Genomic DNA, 15,202 nt, shown 5'->3' with positions numbered 1-15,202 from the left:
TCACTCTACTAGAAGGAATTCATGTTTATCAGTAGAAAGATTCTTGAAAATTGGAGTTTAATTTGGCATCATAGTTGGCACAGACATTGTCCGTTGCTTCAAGATGAAGCAAGTCACAGAGACACAAGCAGCAAGCAAAAAAAAAGTAAATTACCCTCTCTTTCCATCTTCTAAATCAACACCAAATTTCAGAGCCACAAGGTCTGATTAACTAAATTACTTCCTTCCCTGAAACGCAGAAAATAAAAGTGTTTGCTGACAATTCTGTAATACAAAAAACACGCATACAAATTCTACATAATTCTATCAGCTAAGTACACAAGTAATAGAGAGGGCAGAGAATAATGCTTTCACTATATTGATACAGACACTTAAAATAGGGAATATTTTTATTTGTTAAATACAAAATGAAATTAATTACATTACAGATCATTTGAATTTGAAACTATTACAAAAGCAAGAATAATTGACACCCAATTTCAGTATTCAGTTACAATATGAGATTATTTTGACAACAACTAAAAATGTATATGGTTACCATTAAAATCTCAGAATTAATGTTTGAATATTTAGCCTCAATATTTGCCCCAATCCAAAATGAAAGAAAAGTGCTCTTTGCAAGGGCTAGCTGCAAATGTTACAGTTGTAACAATATTTAATCAGAGAATAGTGTTAGCTCCAATGCTTCCAATGAAGATGACAGCAAAGAAAGATAAAAGTGCACATTGCATTTCTGGCTTCAACCAGTTCAGAGGTTCCCAACCTGGAAAGGTGTGCTGCTCAGGGAAATAAAGCTTTCCAGGCTTTCCCTCAACTTCTCAGTTTAAACATCATTACTGCCCTGTTGCAATCTCATCTCACATAGCCTACACCAGTTAATAACATTTCCAATCCAATTCCTTTTCTGGAAAACAGTCTCCTCATGGGTTAAACACATACATCTTTATTTCTAAATTGAAGTATGCAAGCTTCAAAACTAAATTGTATCAAATTACATCACAGTATCGCACATAGTAACTCAAAATATCAAGCATTGACCATTGTCCACCCCTTATCACTCTTATTTGCCATTTCCCTTTTGAATTGTTGTTTTATGTGTGATAAATGTATTTTGTACCTAGATTGATGACTTTGATTCCTGATTAACCCTCAATATGCCTTACATGGGCTGACTGTAGAAGTCCAGTTATATCCACATCCCATATTGATCTACATGCTTCAGGAAGGGATTGTTGCATAGAAGTTGGGTGTCTAAATCTTGACCAAGGGACCTGGAATTAGTTTGGTACTCCAGCTATGATTAGCCAACTAATCAAATAACATTAAAAGGGAAATCTTGTTGCAGAAACTCTGTGGGTCAGGCAGCATCTATGAAGGGAAATGGACAGTTGACATTTTGGGTCCCCTTCACAGAGTTCCTCCAGTAGTTTGTTTTTGCCTCAGATTCCAGCATCTAAAGTCACATGTGTTTCCAAAAATATTCTCAAACCTGGATCTTTTCTATCTTCACTTTTCCATCACTCATTAAACTCAGCTTTCAAGAAGCTTTCTCTTGCACTTAAGGTTAAAAAAAATTGGGCAAGAGGGAAAAATTCTTAACATAATGGTCTCAGCTACTATGATGCAATTGGGTTTGTTCCCATAGATACAAAACAATAGTGTACAGAAGATAAAGATCTTCACAAAATTAAAGGAGTAGGTAAAGTGAAAGATAAATTTTTAAAAAATCACTGGAGTCAACACAATCTAATTCTTTTCATGTTGGAGTTGCTTGTAAAAGTCGGAGATCCACAAAACCAGCTGACAGTCCATTTTGCATTTCAAAGCAAACAGGAGTCTTTATGTGATATCCTTTTGCCTTGGTGGCCTGTGAATATTTCTAATGACACATTTGACCATCCATTCAATGCCTTCATTTACACCTTGCCTAGTAGAAAGAGATAAAAAATGGTTTAGTCTAACAAAGTCTGTAGTGAAAGAACAATATAGTCAGTTATGAAATCAGTTACTCAGATTGAGGCATTTCGTATGTGCCATTATTTTTTCGTTAAACTAGCATCAAATTAAAGGCTGAAGAAAGGTTCTGACAAAAATCTTCAGAAACAATTTTTTTCTAGAAAATTAATTTACTTTTCATGAATGCCTTTCCACACAACTAATTTACATCCAATTAAATCACTCCTACATTTTTTCCCATTCAAACATGTTGCCACAAGAGGACACAGGTTTAAGGTGCTGGGGAGCAGGTACAGAGGAGATGTCAGGGGTAAGTTTTTTTACTCAGAGAGTGGTGAGTGCGTGGAATGGGCTGCCGGCAACGGTGGTGGAGGCGGATACGATAGGGTCTTTTAAGAGACTTTTGGATAGGTACATGGAGCTTAGAAAAATAGAGGGCTATTTCTAAGATAGGGACATGTTCGGCACAAATTTGTAGGCCGAAGGGCCTGTACTGTGCTGTAGGTTTTCTATGTTTCTATGTTTCAGGTATGAGATCCTTTCAGGAGCCAAGGATGAGGAATGAGAAAATCTGACATATTATTGTACCAAGCTGATTCAAATTTCTTTTCAATCTTTTCTGGAACACCGCAAAAAGTAGCCTGATAAGAGCAATTAGTCAAAGTCATGGAGAAATACAGCACAGAAACAAACCCTTCAGCCTACAGTCTTCATCAAATAACAAGGGCCCATTTTCACACCAATTGTACTGTCTGCATTCCTATTAACTCCCCCTCCCAGATTCTAACCACCCATCTACACATTAAGTGCATTTTTACACTTACCAATTAGCCTAACAACCCATAAATTCTGGGGTGTGGGAAGAAACCCATGTGATCACAGGAAGAACATACAAACTCCACACACCACTAGTACTTCTGGTTGTGCCAGTGCACCATTGGGATCAAAAATATTGTTTTTGTGCTTCAATTGAGATTTAATATTCATGAATATATCAAAAAAAAGTCCAAAGATATCTAGCACTTTACCAAGTTTTCACCTGGGTCTCAATACCTAGGCCAAACACAAATGAACAAACCCTGGACAAAATCAATGGATCCTTGTCTCCTTTATTTCCCAAATGGACATATACTACATGTTCCATAACATAATAAGCAATTAATTCACATGATGAATGATCATCCAAAGAGAAAACAACTCCATTTACTACATCCAATCATTTGTTAAATTAATCCTAAATCTTGCCTACACTTGAATCTAGAACTCTTTACATATAAATTACTCAAAACATTCCCTGCTATTAGCTTATATTTACTTGAAACTCTATTCTCTCATATTAGGCCTGCAATATATAGGGAAGTATTGTACTGAATTAACATTTTCCTGTACCGTTAGTAACTACAGTACTGTGCAAAAACCTTGGGCACACTGGATTTTTATTCATAGGGTTTCAGATGGTATGGCCACCACAGAGCCCTGATAACAACACCATCAAGGCTGTCAGGGATTACCTGCAGAGAGCAAGTGAGATAGCTAATGTCTGCAGAAGAACCGTAGCAAGTTCTCCAACATTCTTGGAATAAACAACCGATTTTCTTATAAAACTGCCTAACAGACTTGATGCAGTTTTAAAGGCAAAGGGTAGACACAACAAATATTAATTTGATTTAGGTTTTTTAGCTCTTTTTGGCATTTTTTTGATATTTAGAAACTTTTCAATTATTTATTTATACTAATTTTTTTATTGCAACACCAACAAATTACATTCAATACATCCAATTGCCAATTACATTTTGACTGTTTAACCCAGCCACACCCCAACCTTCATCATCATCCCCCATCCACCCTTCTCTCCCCCCATCCCTCTCCCCTCCACCAACCAACTAAATAATAGTGCATACACAGACAAAGCATTCCTATTTTAACAAAAGATCTTTTAAGTTAGATATCAAATTTGTCCACATTAAGATTGTGTTTGGTCGTGCACCATTTACTCTCGCTGATGAAAGTTCCAGGTAAGAAATGTCCAAAAAGCTCCGAAGCCAGTGAGTATTTGAAATATCATGGGGAGGTTTCCAACGCTGAACTACAATCTTCTTAGCTGCAGTCAGGCCTGCCAGCCAAACTGCGTGTTTTTTCCGTAAGGGAAGGGTGGGAGTCATCATTTAAGAAGATGTACAGCAGGGTCCATTGGTAATTGTACCCCCGTTAGTTCTGTAAGAGTACTGGTAACCTTCCCCCACAAACCAAAAACCCCTGGACATTCCCATACAACATGTATAAAAGAGCCAATGGCTCCATGGAGGCAAAATGAGCAATATGGGTCAGGAACCAGTCCCATTTGATGTCTAATTCTCATTCTTAAATATGCTCTATGACAAAATTTCAAGTGTATATACCAATGATTTAGGTTTTTCGAAGCACCGGCAGCATTATCCCAAATAGCATCCAGTCTAAGTCTTGTCCCAATTCAGATATGTCCCTATCCCAGGCTTTCATTCCTGATGTGCGCATATATTTCTGGGAGTTTAATTTATCATAGATATATGACACTATCTGTCCTGGAGCACTCCGTATCTAACTTAAAATGGGATGGTCCTTTAAATCTGACCCCCAGGGAACGCTGTAAGCTTTACAAGCTGATCGTACTCTAAAGTAGAAGAAAAGAGAGTGTTTATCAATATTATGGTTATGGTTATATATCAGTTCTTGAAAGCTAAGGATAGTACTTGGCCCATTAATATCTTGAAGAGTAGTAATACCTTTATCCTCCCAAGTTATGTTAATGAATGGTTTCCCCCCAGATAGAAAACGATTATTGTTCCATACTGGAGATGATTTGCACCATACGCTTTTAAATTTTAGGAATTTTTCTGCTGCTCTAACCACTTGTAGTATATGGGTTAAAATTGGACCGTAATACAAATCACATTTTTTGGTAGACATACCTATAAGGAGAAAGTCCTTCAACCTTATTGGTGCTATTAGCTCTTGTTCTATATTTTTCCATGATGAAACTTTATCCTCCTCCTTCCAATAGCTAAGACTTTTTAATACAAATGCCCAATGATACAATTTAAAATTTGGACATGCCAATCCCCCATCCGACTTTTTGAATTGTAGAGCTGACCATTTTATATTGGGTCGTTTACCATTCCAAACATAGCATCGTAGTAAGGAGTCCAGTTTTTGCCAATATTCTGATGGAGGTGCAAGTGGGATCATTGAGCTGATAAAATTAATACGGGGCAAGATGTTCATTTTAATGACCGATATACGGGCTGGGACTGATGCTGGCAGGTGTCTCCATCTATTAATATCTTCTTCTATTTTTTTCAAAATTAAAGAGTAATTTGTTTTAGCCACAGATGATAGGGAAGAATTAACTTTAATACCCAAGTGGAGGACCTCATTTGTAACCTTAATCTGGGGAGGGAGACACACCTTACTTTTATCCGTATTAATCAGCATCAGTGCTGATTTTGACAAATTAACTTTGTATCCTGAAAGAAATCCAAATTGCTCCAGTGTTTTTAAAACACAGGGGAGAGTTTGTTGAACGTTTGCCATATAAACTAGCGTGTCATCCACATAAAGTGATATCAAATGTGATGTTGTACCTATTGTAATAGGGGAGATCTGAGGAGAGTTTCTAATTAAATGTGCAAGCAGTTCAATAGATATAGTAAAAATTAAAGGAGACAAAGGGTCCCCTTGTCGTGTGCCCCGTCCTATGTCAAATAACTCTGAGAAACCTCCTCCCACACATATCCGGGCTGAAGGATTACCATACAGTGCTTGAATCATATTGATAAATTTATCGCCGAACTTAAATTCTTTTAGAACTCTCCAAAGATATGGCCATTCAAGACGATCAAATGCTTTTTCAGCATTTAGAAATAGCAGGCCACATGCAGGCGGGATTTTATGTGTTGCACTCAGTATGTGTAAGAGCCAGCGAATATTATCTGATGCGAGACACCCCCTGATAAAGCCCGTTTGATCTGGGCTAGTTATTTTCCCAACTACTGTCTCAAGTCTACTGGCTAAGACTTTGGAAAATATCTTGAGGTCGGCATTTATCAAGGAGATTGGACGGTAATCGGCACACTCCAAGGGGTCCTTACCGGGCTTAGGTATAACTGTGATTAGTCATAGTCATGGTCATAGTCATATTTTACTGATCCCGGGGGGAATTGGTTTTTGTTACAGTTGCACCATAAATAATTAAATAGTAATATGTAAATTATGCCAGGAAATAAGTCCAGGACCAGCCTATTGGCTCAGGGTGTCTGACCCTCCAAGGGAGGAGTTGTAAAGTTTGATGGCCACAGGCAGGAATGACTTCCTATGACGCTCTGTGTTGCATCTCAGTGGAATGAGTCTCTGGCTGAATGTACTCCTGTGCCCACCCAGTACATTATGTAGTGGATGGGAGACATTGACGAAGATGGCATGCAACTTAGACAGCATCCTCTTTTCAGACACCACCGTCAGAGAGTCCAGTTCCATCCCCACAACATCACTGGCCTGCGTTTAGATCTCTATGGAAAGGGCCATTTCCAAAAGCATAATTTAATGTTTCTAACCACACTGGCCCAAGAATATCTCAAAGTGCTAGGTAAAGTTCCATAGGTATGCCATCTATATCTGGTGGATGGCCCTTATTTGTAGCTTTGACTGCTTTAAGTAGCTCATCCAGTGTAATAGGAGAGTCTAGAGTTTTGGTGTCCCCTAATGACAACGTAGGGAGGTGTCTAATCCACTAAAAAAGTCAGTGGAGTCATTCTCAGAAGGAACTGAGCCACTTGTGTATAGTTCTTTAAAGTAATTCTTGAATGTCTCGTTTATTTCCTCTGTTGAAGATACTACTCCACGTTGAGCACATCTAATCGCTGGTACAGACGTTTTGCTTCCTGTTGTTTGAGCGTTAGTGCTAAAAGTTGGCTCAGTCTGCTGCCTTCCGCATAATACTTATGTTTGGTTATATGGATCATATATTCTGCCCTGCTTCTCAATAAATCATTTAATTCTGCTTGTTCTGTTTCGAGCTCATTTTCTTTTGTTATGGTGTATCTCCTTTTGAGATCATTCTCCAAAACCTTACATTCTTCTTCTAGGGTGGAAATCTTTTGAAGCCGACTTCTATGTAGATGGGAACTGAACCATATAGCGTTATTTCGTAAGAAACCCTTGATGGAGGCCCAAATCACTGTCACATCTGAGACAGTATTTTTATTTAAATTTATAAATTCTGTCAGTTTTGTTCTCAGTTGTGATAGAAATTTGTCGTTTTTTAGAAGGGTGGAGTTAAACCTCCACCTAGTAGCCTTAATTTTAATTTTGCCATAATTAAAAGTAGATATAACTGGGTTGTGATCAGATAGATGTCTTGGCAAAAATTCTATTGAGTGTACCAAAGGCAGCAGACCGGAGGATATAAAAATGTAATCTATCTGAGAGAAAGTTTTATGTCTTGTGGAGAAGAAGGTATAGTATTTAGCAGATGGATTATGCACCCTCCACACATCAGTTAAATTTAAATCCGTTAGAAAGGTTAAGTGCATTGGAAGCAGATTCTTGACAGCTTGATATAGTTGAGGAAGATTTATCCAGGTTAATGTTTACCAAAGCATTCATGTCCAAACCAACTTGTACAGAACATAGAATAGTACAGCACAGTACAGGCCCTTCGGCCCACAATGTTGTGCCAACCCTTAAACCCTGCCTCCCATATAACCCCCCACCTTAAATTCCTCCATATCCCTGCCTAGTAGTCTCTTAAACTTCACTAGTGTATCTGCCTCCACCACCGACTCAGGCAGTGCATTCCAGGCACCAACCACTGAATAAAAAACCTTCCTCTAATATCCCCCTTGAACTTCCCACCCCTTACCTTAAAGCCATGTCCTCTTGTATTGAGCAGTGGTGCCCTGGAGAAGAGGCACTGGCTGTCCACTCTATCTATTCCACTTAATATCTTGTATACCTCTATCATGTCTCTTCTCATCCTCCTTCTCGCCAAAGAGTAAAGCCCTAGCTCCCTTAATCTCTGATCATAATGCATACTCTCTAAACCAGGCAGCATCCTGGTAAATCTCCTCTGTACCCTTTCCAGTGCTTCCACATCCTTCATAGTGAGGCAACCAGAAATGGACACAGTACTCCAAGTGCGGCCTAACCAGAATTTGACAGAGCTGCATCATTACCTCGCGACTCTTAAACTCTATCCCTCGACTTATGAAAGCTAACACCCCATAAGCTTTCTTAACTACCCTTTCTACCTGTGAGGCAACTTTCAGGGATCTGTGGACATGTACCCCCAGATCCCTCTGCTCCTCCACACTACCAAGTATCCTGCCAGTTACTTTGTACTCTGCCTCGGAGTTTGTCCTTCCAAAGTGTACCACCTCACACTTCTCCGGGTTGAACTCCATTTGCCACTTCTCAGCCCACTTCCGCATCCTATCAATGTCTCTCTGCAATCTTCAACAATCCTCTACACTATCCACAACACCACCAACCTTTGTGTTGTCCGCAAACTTGCCAACCCACCCTTCTAACCCCACATCCAGGTCGTTAATAAAAATCACAAAAAGTAGAGGTCCCAGAACCAATCCTTGTGGGACACCACTAGTCACAACCCTCCAATCCGAATGTACTCCCTCCACCACGACCCTTTGCTTTCTACAGGCAAGCCAATTCTGAATCCACCTGGTCAAACTTCCCTGGATCCCAAGCCTTCTGACTTTCTAAATAAGCCTACCGTGTGGAACCTTGTCAAATGCCTTACTAAAATACATACAGATCACATCCACTGCACTACCCTCATCTATATGCCTGGTCACCTCCTCAAAGAACTCTATCAGGCTTGTTAGACATGATTTGCCCTTCACAAAGCCATGCTGACTGTCCCTGATCAGACCATGTTTCTCTAAATGCCCACAGATCCTATTTCTAAGAATCTTTTCCAACAGCTTTCTCACCACAGACATAAGGCTTACTGGTCTATAATTACCCGGACTATCCCTACTACCTTTTTTGAACAAGGGGACAACATTCGTCTCCCTCCACTCCTCCGGTACCATTCTCGTGGACAACGAGGACATAAAGCTCCTAGCCAGAGGCTCAGCAATCTCTTCCCTCGCCTCGTGGAGCAGCCTGGGGAATATTCTGTCAGGCCCTGGGGACTTATCCATCCTAATGTATTTTAACAACTCCAATACCTCCTCTCCCTTAATATCAACATGCTCCAGAACATCAACCTCACTCATATTGTCTTCACTGTCATCAAGTTCCCTCTCATTGCAGAATACTGAAGAGAAATATTCATTGAGGGCCTCGTTCACTTCCACAGCCTCCAGGCACATCTTCCCACCTTTATCTCTAATCGGTCCTACCTTCACTCCTGTCATCCTTTTGTTCTTCACATAATTAAAGAATGCCTTGGGGTTTTCCTTTACCCTACTCACCAAGGCCTTCTCATGCCCCCTTCTTGCTCTCCTCAGCCCCTTCTTAAGCTCCTTTCTTGTTACTCTATATTCCTCAATAGACCCATCTGATCCTTGCTTCTTAAACCTCATGTATGTTGCTTTCTTCCACCTGACTAGATTTTCCTCACTTGTCACCCATGGTTCCTTCACCCTACCATTCTTTATCTTCCTCACCGGGGCAAATTTATCCCTAACATCTTGCAAGAGATCCCTAAACATCAACCACATGTCCATAGTACATTTCCCTGCAAAAATATCATCCCAATTCACACCCGCAAGTTCTAGCCCCTGCCCATCCTCTGGGTTTTTCGGGCCTCCTGTCCCATGATCCTCTCATATGCCTTTTGCCACACCTGTCCAGCTGTTGGCTCCATCCCTCCCCCTCCTGTCTTCTCCTATCATTTTGGATCTCCCCCTCCCACTTTCAAATCTCTTACTAATTCTCCTTCAGTTAGTCCTGACGAAGGATTTCGGCCCGAAACGTCGACTGTACCTCTTCCTAGAGATGCTGCCTGGCCTGCTGCGTTCACTAGCAACTTTGATGTGTGTTGCTTGAGTTTCCAGTGTCTGCAGAATTCCTCGTGTTTAGCTTTTACATGTTTATTTTACTTTTGCACAGCACTGGATATTAACTAAGACTGGAAACATTTGACAAAGCTCTTATAAGCAATCATGTTGATGTAGTGCAGAGCAATCTGGATAATAATCTTGGTGTTGTGAATGGTCCTTTCTCAAATTTCCATTTAGACTTACTTGCACATTGTCAAAAAAAAATTTACAGTGACCCATTATAAATGGCAGAATATTACACAACAGTCCTTTATAAAGCATTGGATTAAATATATGTCCTGGTATAGTTATAAAATAGTAATGTGGAGCCATCTTAATAATAATTCAAAATGGACTTAATAAAAAACAATTTTAATCAAGTACGAAATTTATTACTCACAAATAGCTAAATTTTAAATATCTTTAAAACATTGTACTGGACTACTTACATTACCTTTATTTATCAAAACTAATTACACCCAACAACAAAATATAGGCACCCTTGCACAATAAAGAAAATTTTGAAGTGTCTTCAAAGACCTAGAAGTCCAATTAGCAGAAACTGTAGTTAATTGAAACCAGTTGAGCAAACCTGGGCAAAAAATTTAAGTAGCATGCATAAATTAGTTCAAATGGCTGCATAATCTTCAATACATACCAAAAGTACTGTGTTTAAAACCTGAATGGTTGGCCAACTGTGCAAATTGCACCGTAAAACTCAGTGACACTAAGTGGAAACACCTTACCAATGAACAGTGGGTTTACAAATCCCCTTATCCTCAGACAATTCACTACAAATCATAAAATACCTCTACCATTAATTTCTCCAACCTTTAGCTGTTTTTGTAGATTTAATTCAGCTTATTTTCTAGACATTGTTTTAAGATATAACTGTTGAAACCCAATGTAATGTGGTAGCATCTACAATAGTTCTGTGAATTCAAGTTACTGTAGAAGCAGCCTCAATCTAAAATCCAACCCTTCTCCACTACTACACTCGATTCCCCATATCCCAACGCAACTTACTTGTCTCATACTCTTTAAAAAAAACACAAATGAATTTCTTATTCTGACCTATTATATACTGAATTGCCCCATTTGGCCTTAGTTGAACTGGTTCAACTGTGAAATATTGAGAGTTAAGTTCAATATGACAAAGCTTTCCATAGTCTTCTTGGAAAACTAAGTATAAATAAACAGTACATCGGCCACCTTCTATCTCTTTTAAATACTCAGACTACAGATCATCAAGTTTACTTCCAATAATCAATTCCTCAGTGCTACATGATACTAATGATTGTCCATTTTAACTATGTTAGTCTCTTTATATTATATCCATATTTAACAGTCTTCTTTCTCCTTCCGTCAACCATCTGACGAACTCCAGTGTTTAATGCAACTTAACCATTATCCATCTCAAATAAATCTACATGTATCAGATGGTGAGTGTAAGTACTGATGCCCCCAATCTCATTTACTATGAACCAGTACTTACCCAGTAAGTGCTGAACATGGTTGCACCAAGCAGTCTCTCTTCCCTATTTTTGGAGCACAATCACTAAAAGCTGTTTTTATGTCTCCAACTGAGAGGCAGATCTATCAAATCATAGGAAAGACCAAAGCATTAATTGTAAGCTAAATGATCTAAAACTGCAAAAATACAGAGCAAGAACAATTTATATCATACCAAGGTCAATTGCATACTGACATAATAGAGATTTTAATTGTACTGAATTCCAGTTTTTACTATTCCACCCCCTCACTCCAAGGAATAATTACGTTAACTCAGAAAGATGACAAACACTGATCTTGTACAGGTTAATTTGGTTCAGCTCATGATGTGAGTGAGCAGTTTTGTCGCACAAGAGCACTACTGCCCATATCTGATGAATTTTCAGTTGACTTATTGGAAACAGAGTTAGGGAGCAAATCGTTTAATTCAAATGCAAACATCCTATGCAACATATTGAAATTGATGAGTGAAGAAATAATATAGTTTGTTTACTTCCCTTCCCTGCACTTCACCTCAAGTAGCTTTACTGCCTGATGGTTGTACAGACCACAAGTCCATTGGTTTGGGTTCAACCATGGCTAACCAACAGTCACGCCTTTGTGCACCTGTCAGACTCTGAGGGTAGAGGATGGGGAAGCTGAGCAAGTAAAACTACAGCTGAGCTCCTATTTCTTACCCAAAATGCAGAAACAAATCTGGGTGATATCATCCTTTACCGAGCTCAGACTTGAAACAGGGCTACTTGGGTGAGCAATCAGAATTATGAACATTCTTCACAACAAAAGCAAGCAATTTTGAGGGGGAAAAGCTCGAAATACAAACAACATTGTTATACATAACTATCTTCTACAAATAAGGCAATGGCATGAAAGGATAATGGATTTGTAAGAGAATAACTCCCCACACGCATAATCCAAGCGCCTTCTCAGGTTTAAGTTTTAAGACAAACAATATCACTTCAAAAATTACATTGCTATAACTAACAAAAGAAAATGGGACTAAGTATGGCAACAAGAAAAATACCTCAATGTCTTGTTTGTTGGCCAATACCAACAATGGAACTCCTTCTAGTACTTCACTTGTGATCATTTTCTCTATGGAATATGAAAATATGAAAATTCTCAAACACATTAATGGCATCTAGAGAAGTGAAATTTAACAGAAACTTCAGCACATTTCCAGGATCTCAAGTAATATCAATAAAAACATTTTCAAACAAAAGGAGAAGTAATGACGTGCATGCAACCAGTAACCCACAGATGCAAAGGACTGACATGTAATCCCATCGCTTTTGGGATCTGGACTTGAATTCATTTTACAGTGATTGGTGAAAAATGCACCTTAACCAGAATGGCTTGTATTCTCTGCGTGATTTAAAAACTGCCCATTTACATGGTTGCTTATACTGAAAACTATTCCCAGCCAGAATGAACATGATAGGATAAGATCCCCTATTAAGTCATGTCCAGTAACCTCATTGCAGTGAGTAACAGGTCTATTTTATGCATAGTGTGCAACAAATATCTATTCATGAAATTCCCTTTTTTTTGTTTTTTGGAAATACATGCTGTAACATGTCACAAATACAGTCCCCTCTGCTCTTTAAAATGTGCTGTTTTAAGTATAATGACAGTTTGTTGGCATATGACTATTTGACGAATCACATATAGGTCCAGTAGACTAAAAGATTATCTCATTATGTTCCTGCATATTATTCATATACAGTGCATCAATCTCTCTAATGGAATAACTGATGCATTTGGTAGAAATCCAACAAAATATTCTAAAGGTATCTAAAGGCAGAATACAAGATAGAAACCAACATCTATTCAGGCCACTTCAGTAACATTGCTACAAATAAATTTATTTTCCTTGCCTCTAATATCCCAAATTATCCAAGTCTAGAAACAGGCCAGGCAGATTGTGGTCAAAATTTTGAACATGAAACTTTAGGTAGCACTTGCATAATAGTAAAGATTAACAATAGTAGACATAGCAGGACAAGTCCCATATCAAACATATCAGCTGAAATACTGGCAGATGACCAAGGAAAACAACTAACATAGGCAGATGTCAAAATTATTTATGGGTATCTGATAATCATTCTGAAATATTTTTAAGGATTATCAAAATACTTCAATAAAATTAAGCTAAACAGAAATTAACGTAACTCACCTTTGCACCAACTTTGTTCCTTTGCATCTGCTCCTTCCCATTAACTAATGAAAATTTTCATAATGAACTTGATCATCTCTGACATGGGATTTTCCTTGGTAAATTCCCCAAGGCAAACATTAAAAAATGCCCATAAACTTCATACAACATGACTCCAATAGCCAGCTAGTGGCTAGCAATTACAGTATTTAATTCATGTGCAATTATAGGAATGTAGATCTTGCTGATAATTGCATGGGGAACTGTTGGGTTAGTGCTTGTGGGAATCCAAGACCACCATTATTCTCCACTTCTCAAAATTCACATTATACACATACAGACATATTAGAAGAGGTTTTTATAAGATGTTAGCTTGCAATGCAGCAATATTTTCCATTGTCTTGTACATACCAAAAGCTATCTTTGATTCAGACAATCGCTCTTCATCAGTTGAATCAATTACGTATATTACACCGTGGGATTCTGCATAATACTGAGAGAAAAAAAGCAAGTCAGTGATTATATTTCAGAGTTTGCTGACAGAATACAGATATAACTGGCTTTGTAGGTACCGTATTAAGTCTTCTTGGGCATTGCTCAACATGATGCATTATATAGTTAATGTATTGCCAAAACTACTGCCTTACAGTATTCGTAAAAAGCAACTTTATAGAATACGTCAGCCACAAATTCAACAGCTACGTTTGCAAGGGGATGTCAAAAAAAACAGAAACAAACATTTCATCACTAATGTTACTTTTAACCATCTACATTATTTTATAAAATAAAAATTAAATTAGCAGTGGGATATCAATCATGCCTTCTTCTCAGAGATACACAGAGATACAAAGCAGAGATACACAGTGAGTACGTGCGCAAGAGAGAGTAGATTATATCATCAAGTAAAGCTAGAATGGTAAACCTGTCCAAGAGAACAGGAAGAGATATGAAGGCAAAGACAACTAAGAGGAAGATTGCTTGCGGCACTGATAAAAGTGCAATGATGATGTCCTACACAGTGGTCCAACAGTGTATGAGGGTCTTCAGTACTGTAGTAGATTGTGTTGGATGGAAAAGTACAATTGGCTTAGAGGTGAAATTTCCTAAAACAGTAACAAGGATTATTGTAATGGTTAGAGGCAAATACTAGTGATAGAAGGTTGTGAGCTTTAAGAATGCTCCTTCCTTCCTAACTGCCTTTGATCCCTTTATATTTTGATCCCAAAACTACATAAACATAAGTGGTGTATCTTGGTCAAAGTGAAGAATTTTAGCTTTTTAAAAATACAGATTTTGCTGTGATCAGTGGAACCAGTTTAATTCTATAAAAATTTTTAGAGAATTTATCTATATTTAACAAATTTCACGACACATGCTGGTGATAATAAACCTGACTCTGATTCTAACTCTATGCGCAATTCTATATTAAATTCATTTATTAATCGCTATTACATCTTTGACATTGAAATGCCCAGAGCACAGTCAAATGGATATATCCATGTAATGTAACATCGCAAATGCACACAAGGTCACAGTG

The 15,202-nt window shown here is 38.2% G+C and overlaps 1 protein-coding gene across 1 annotated transcript in view; it reads right to left on the bottom strand.

Annotated features, from left to right (window-relative positions):
- Nucleotides 1–382: 382 nt before the first annotated feature.
- arfrp1 (ADP-ribosylation factor related protein 1) overlaps nucleotides 383–15,202 on the bottom strand; it is a 35,173-nt gene continuing 20,353 nt past the window's right edge. The window contains exons 5-8 of the mRNA XM_063030959.1: nucleotides 14,077–14,158; nucleotides 12,535–12,605; nucleotides 11,494–11,594; nucleotides 383–1,927 (exon numbers count right to left, since the gene is read on the bottom strand). Coding sequence (XP_062887029.1) covers nucleotides 1,840–1,927; nucleotides 11,494–11,594; nucleotides 12,535–12,605; nucleotides 14,077–14,158 — 342 coding nt within the window. The 3' untranslated portion in view covers nucleotides 383–1,839. The remainder of the gene's footprint in view (nucleotides 1,928–11,493; nucleotides 11,595–12,534; nucleotides 12,606–14,076; nucleotides 14,159–15,202) is intronic.

The sequence above is a fragment of the Mobula hypostoma genome, chromosome 2 (genome assembly GCF_963921235.1).
Source record: "Mobula hypostoma chromosome 2, sMobHyp1.1, whole genome shotgun sequence".
In the NCBI taxonomy this organism is placed as follows: domain Eukaryota; kingdom Metazoa; phylum Chordata; class Chondrichthyes; order Myliobatiformes; family Myliobatidae; genus Mobula; species Mobula hypostoma.
The sequence above is the reverse complement of the archived record's forward strand: the minus strand, read 5'-3'. Positions and strand labels throughout refer to the sequence as shown.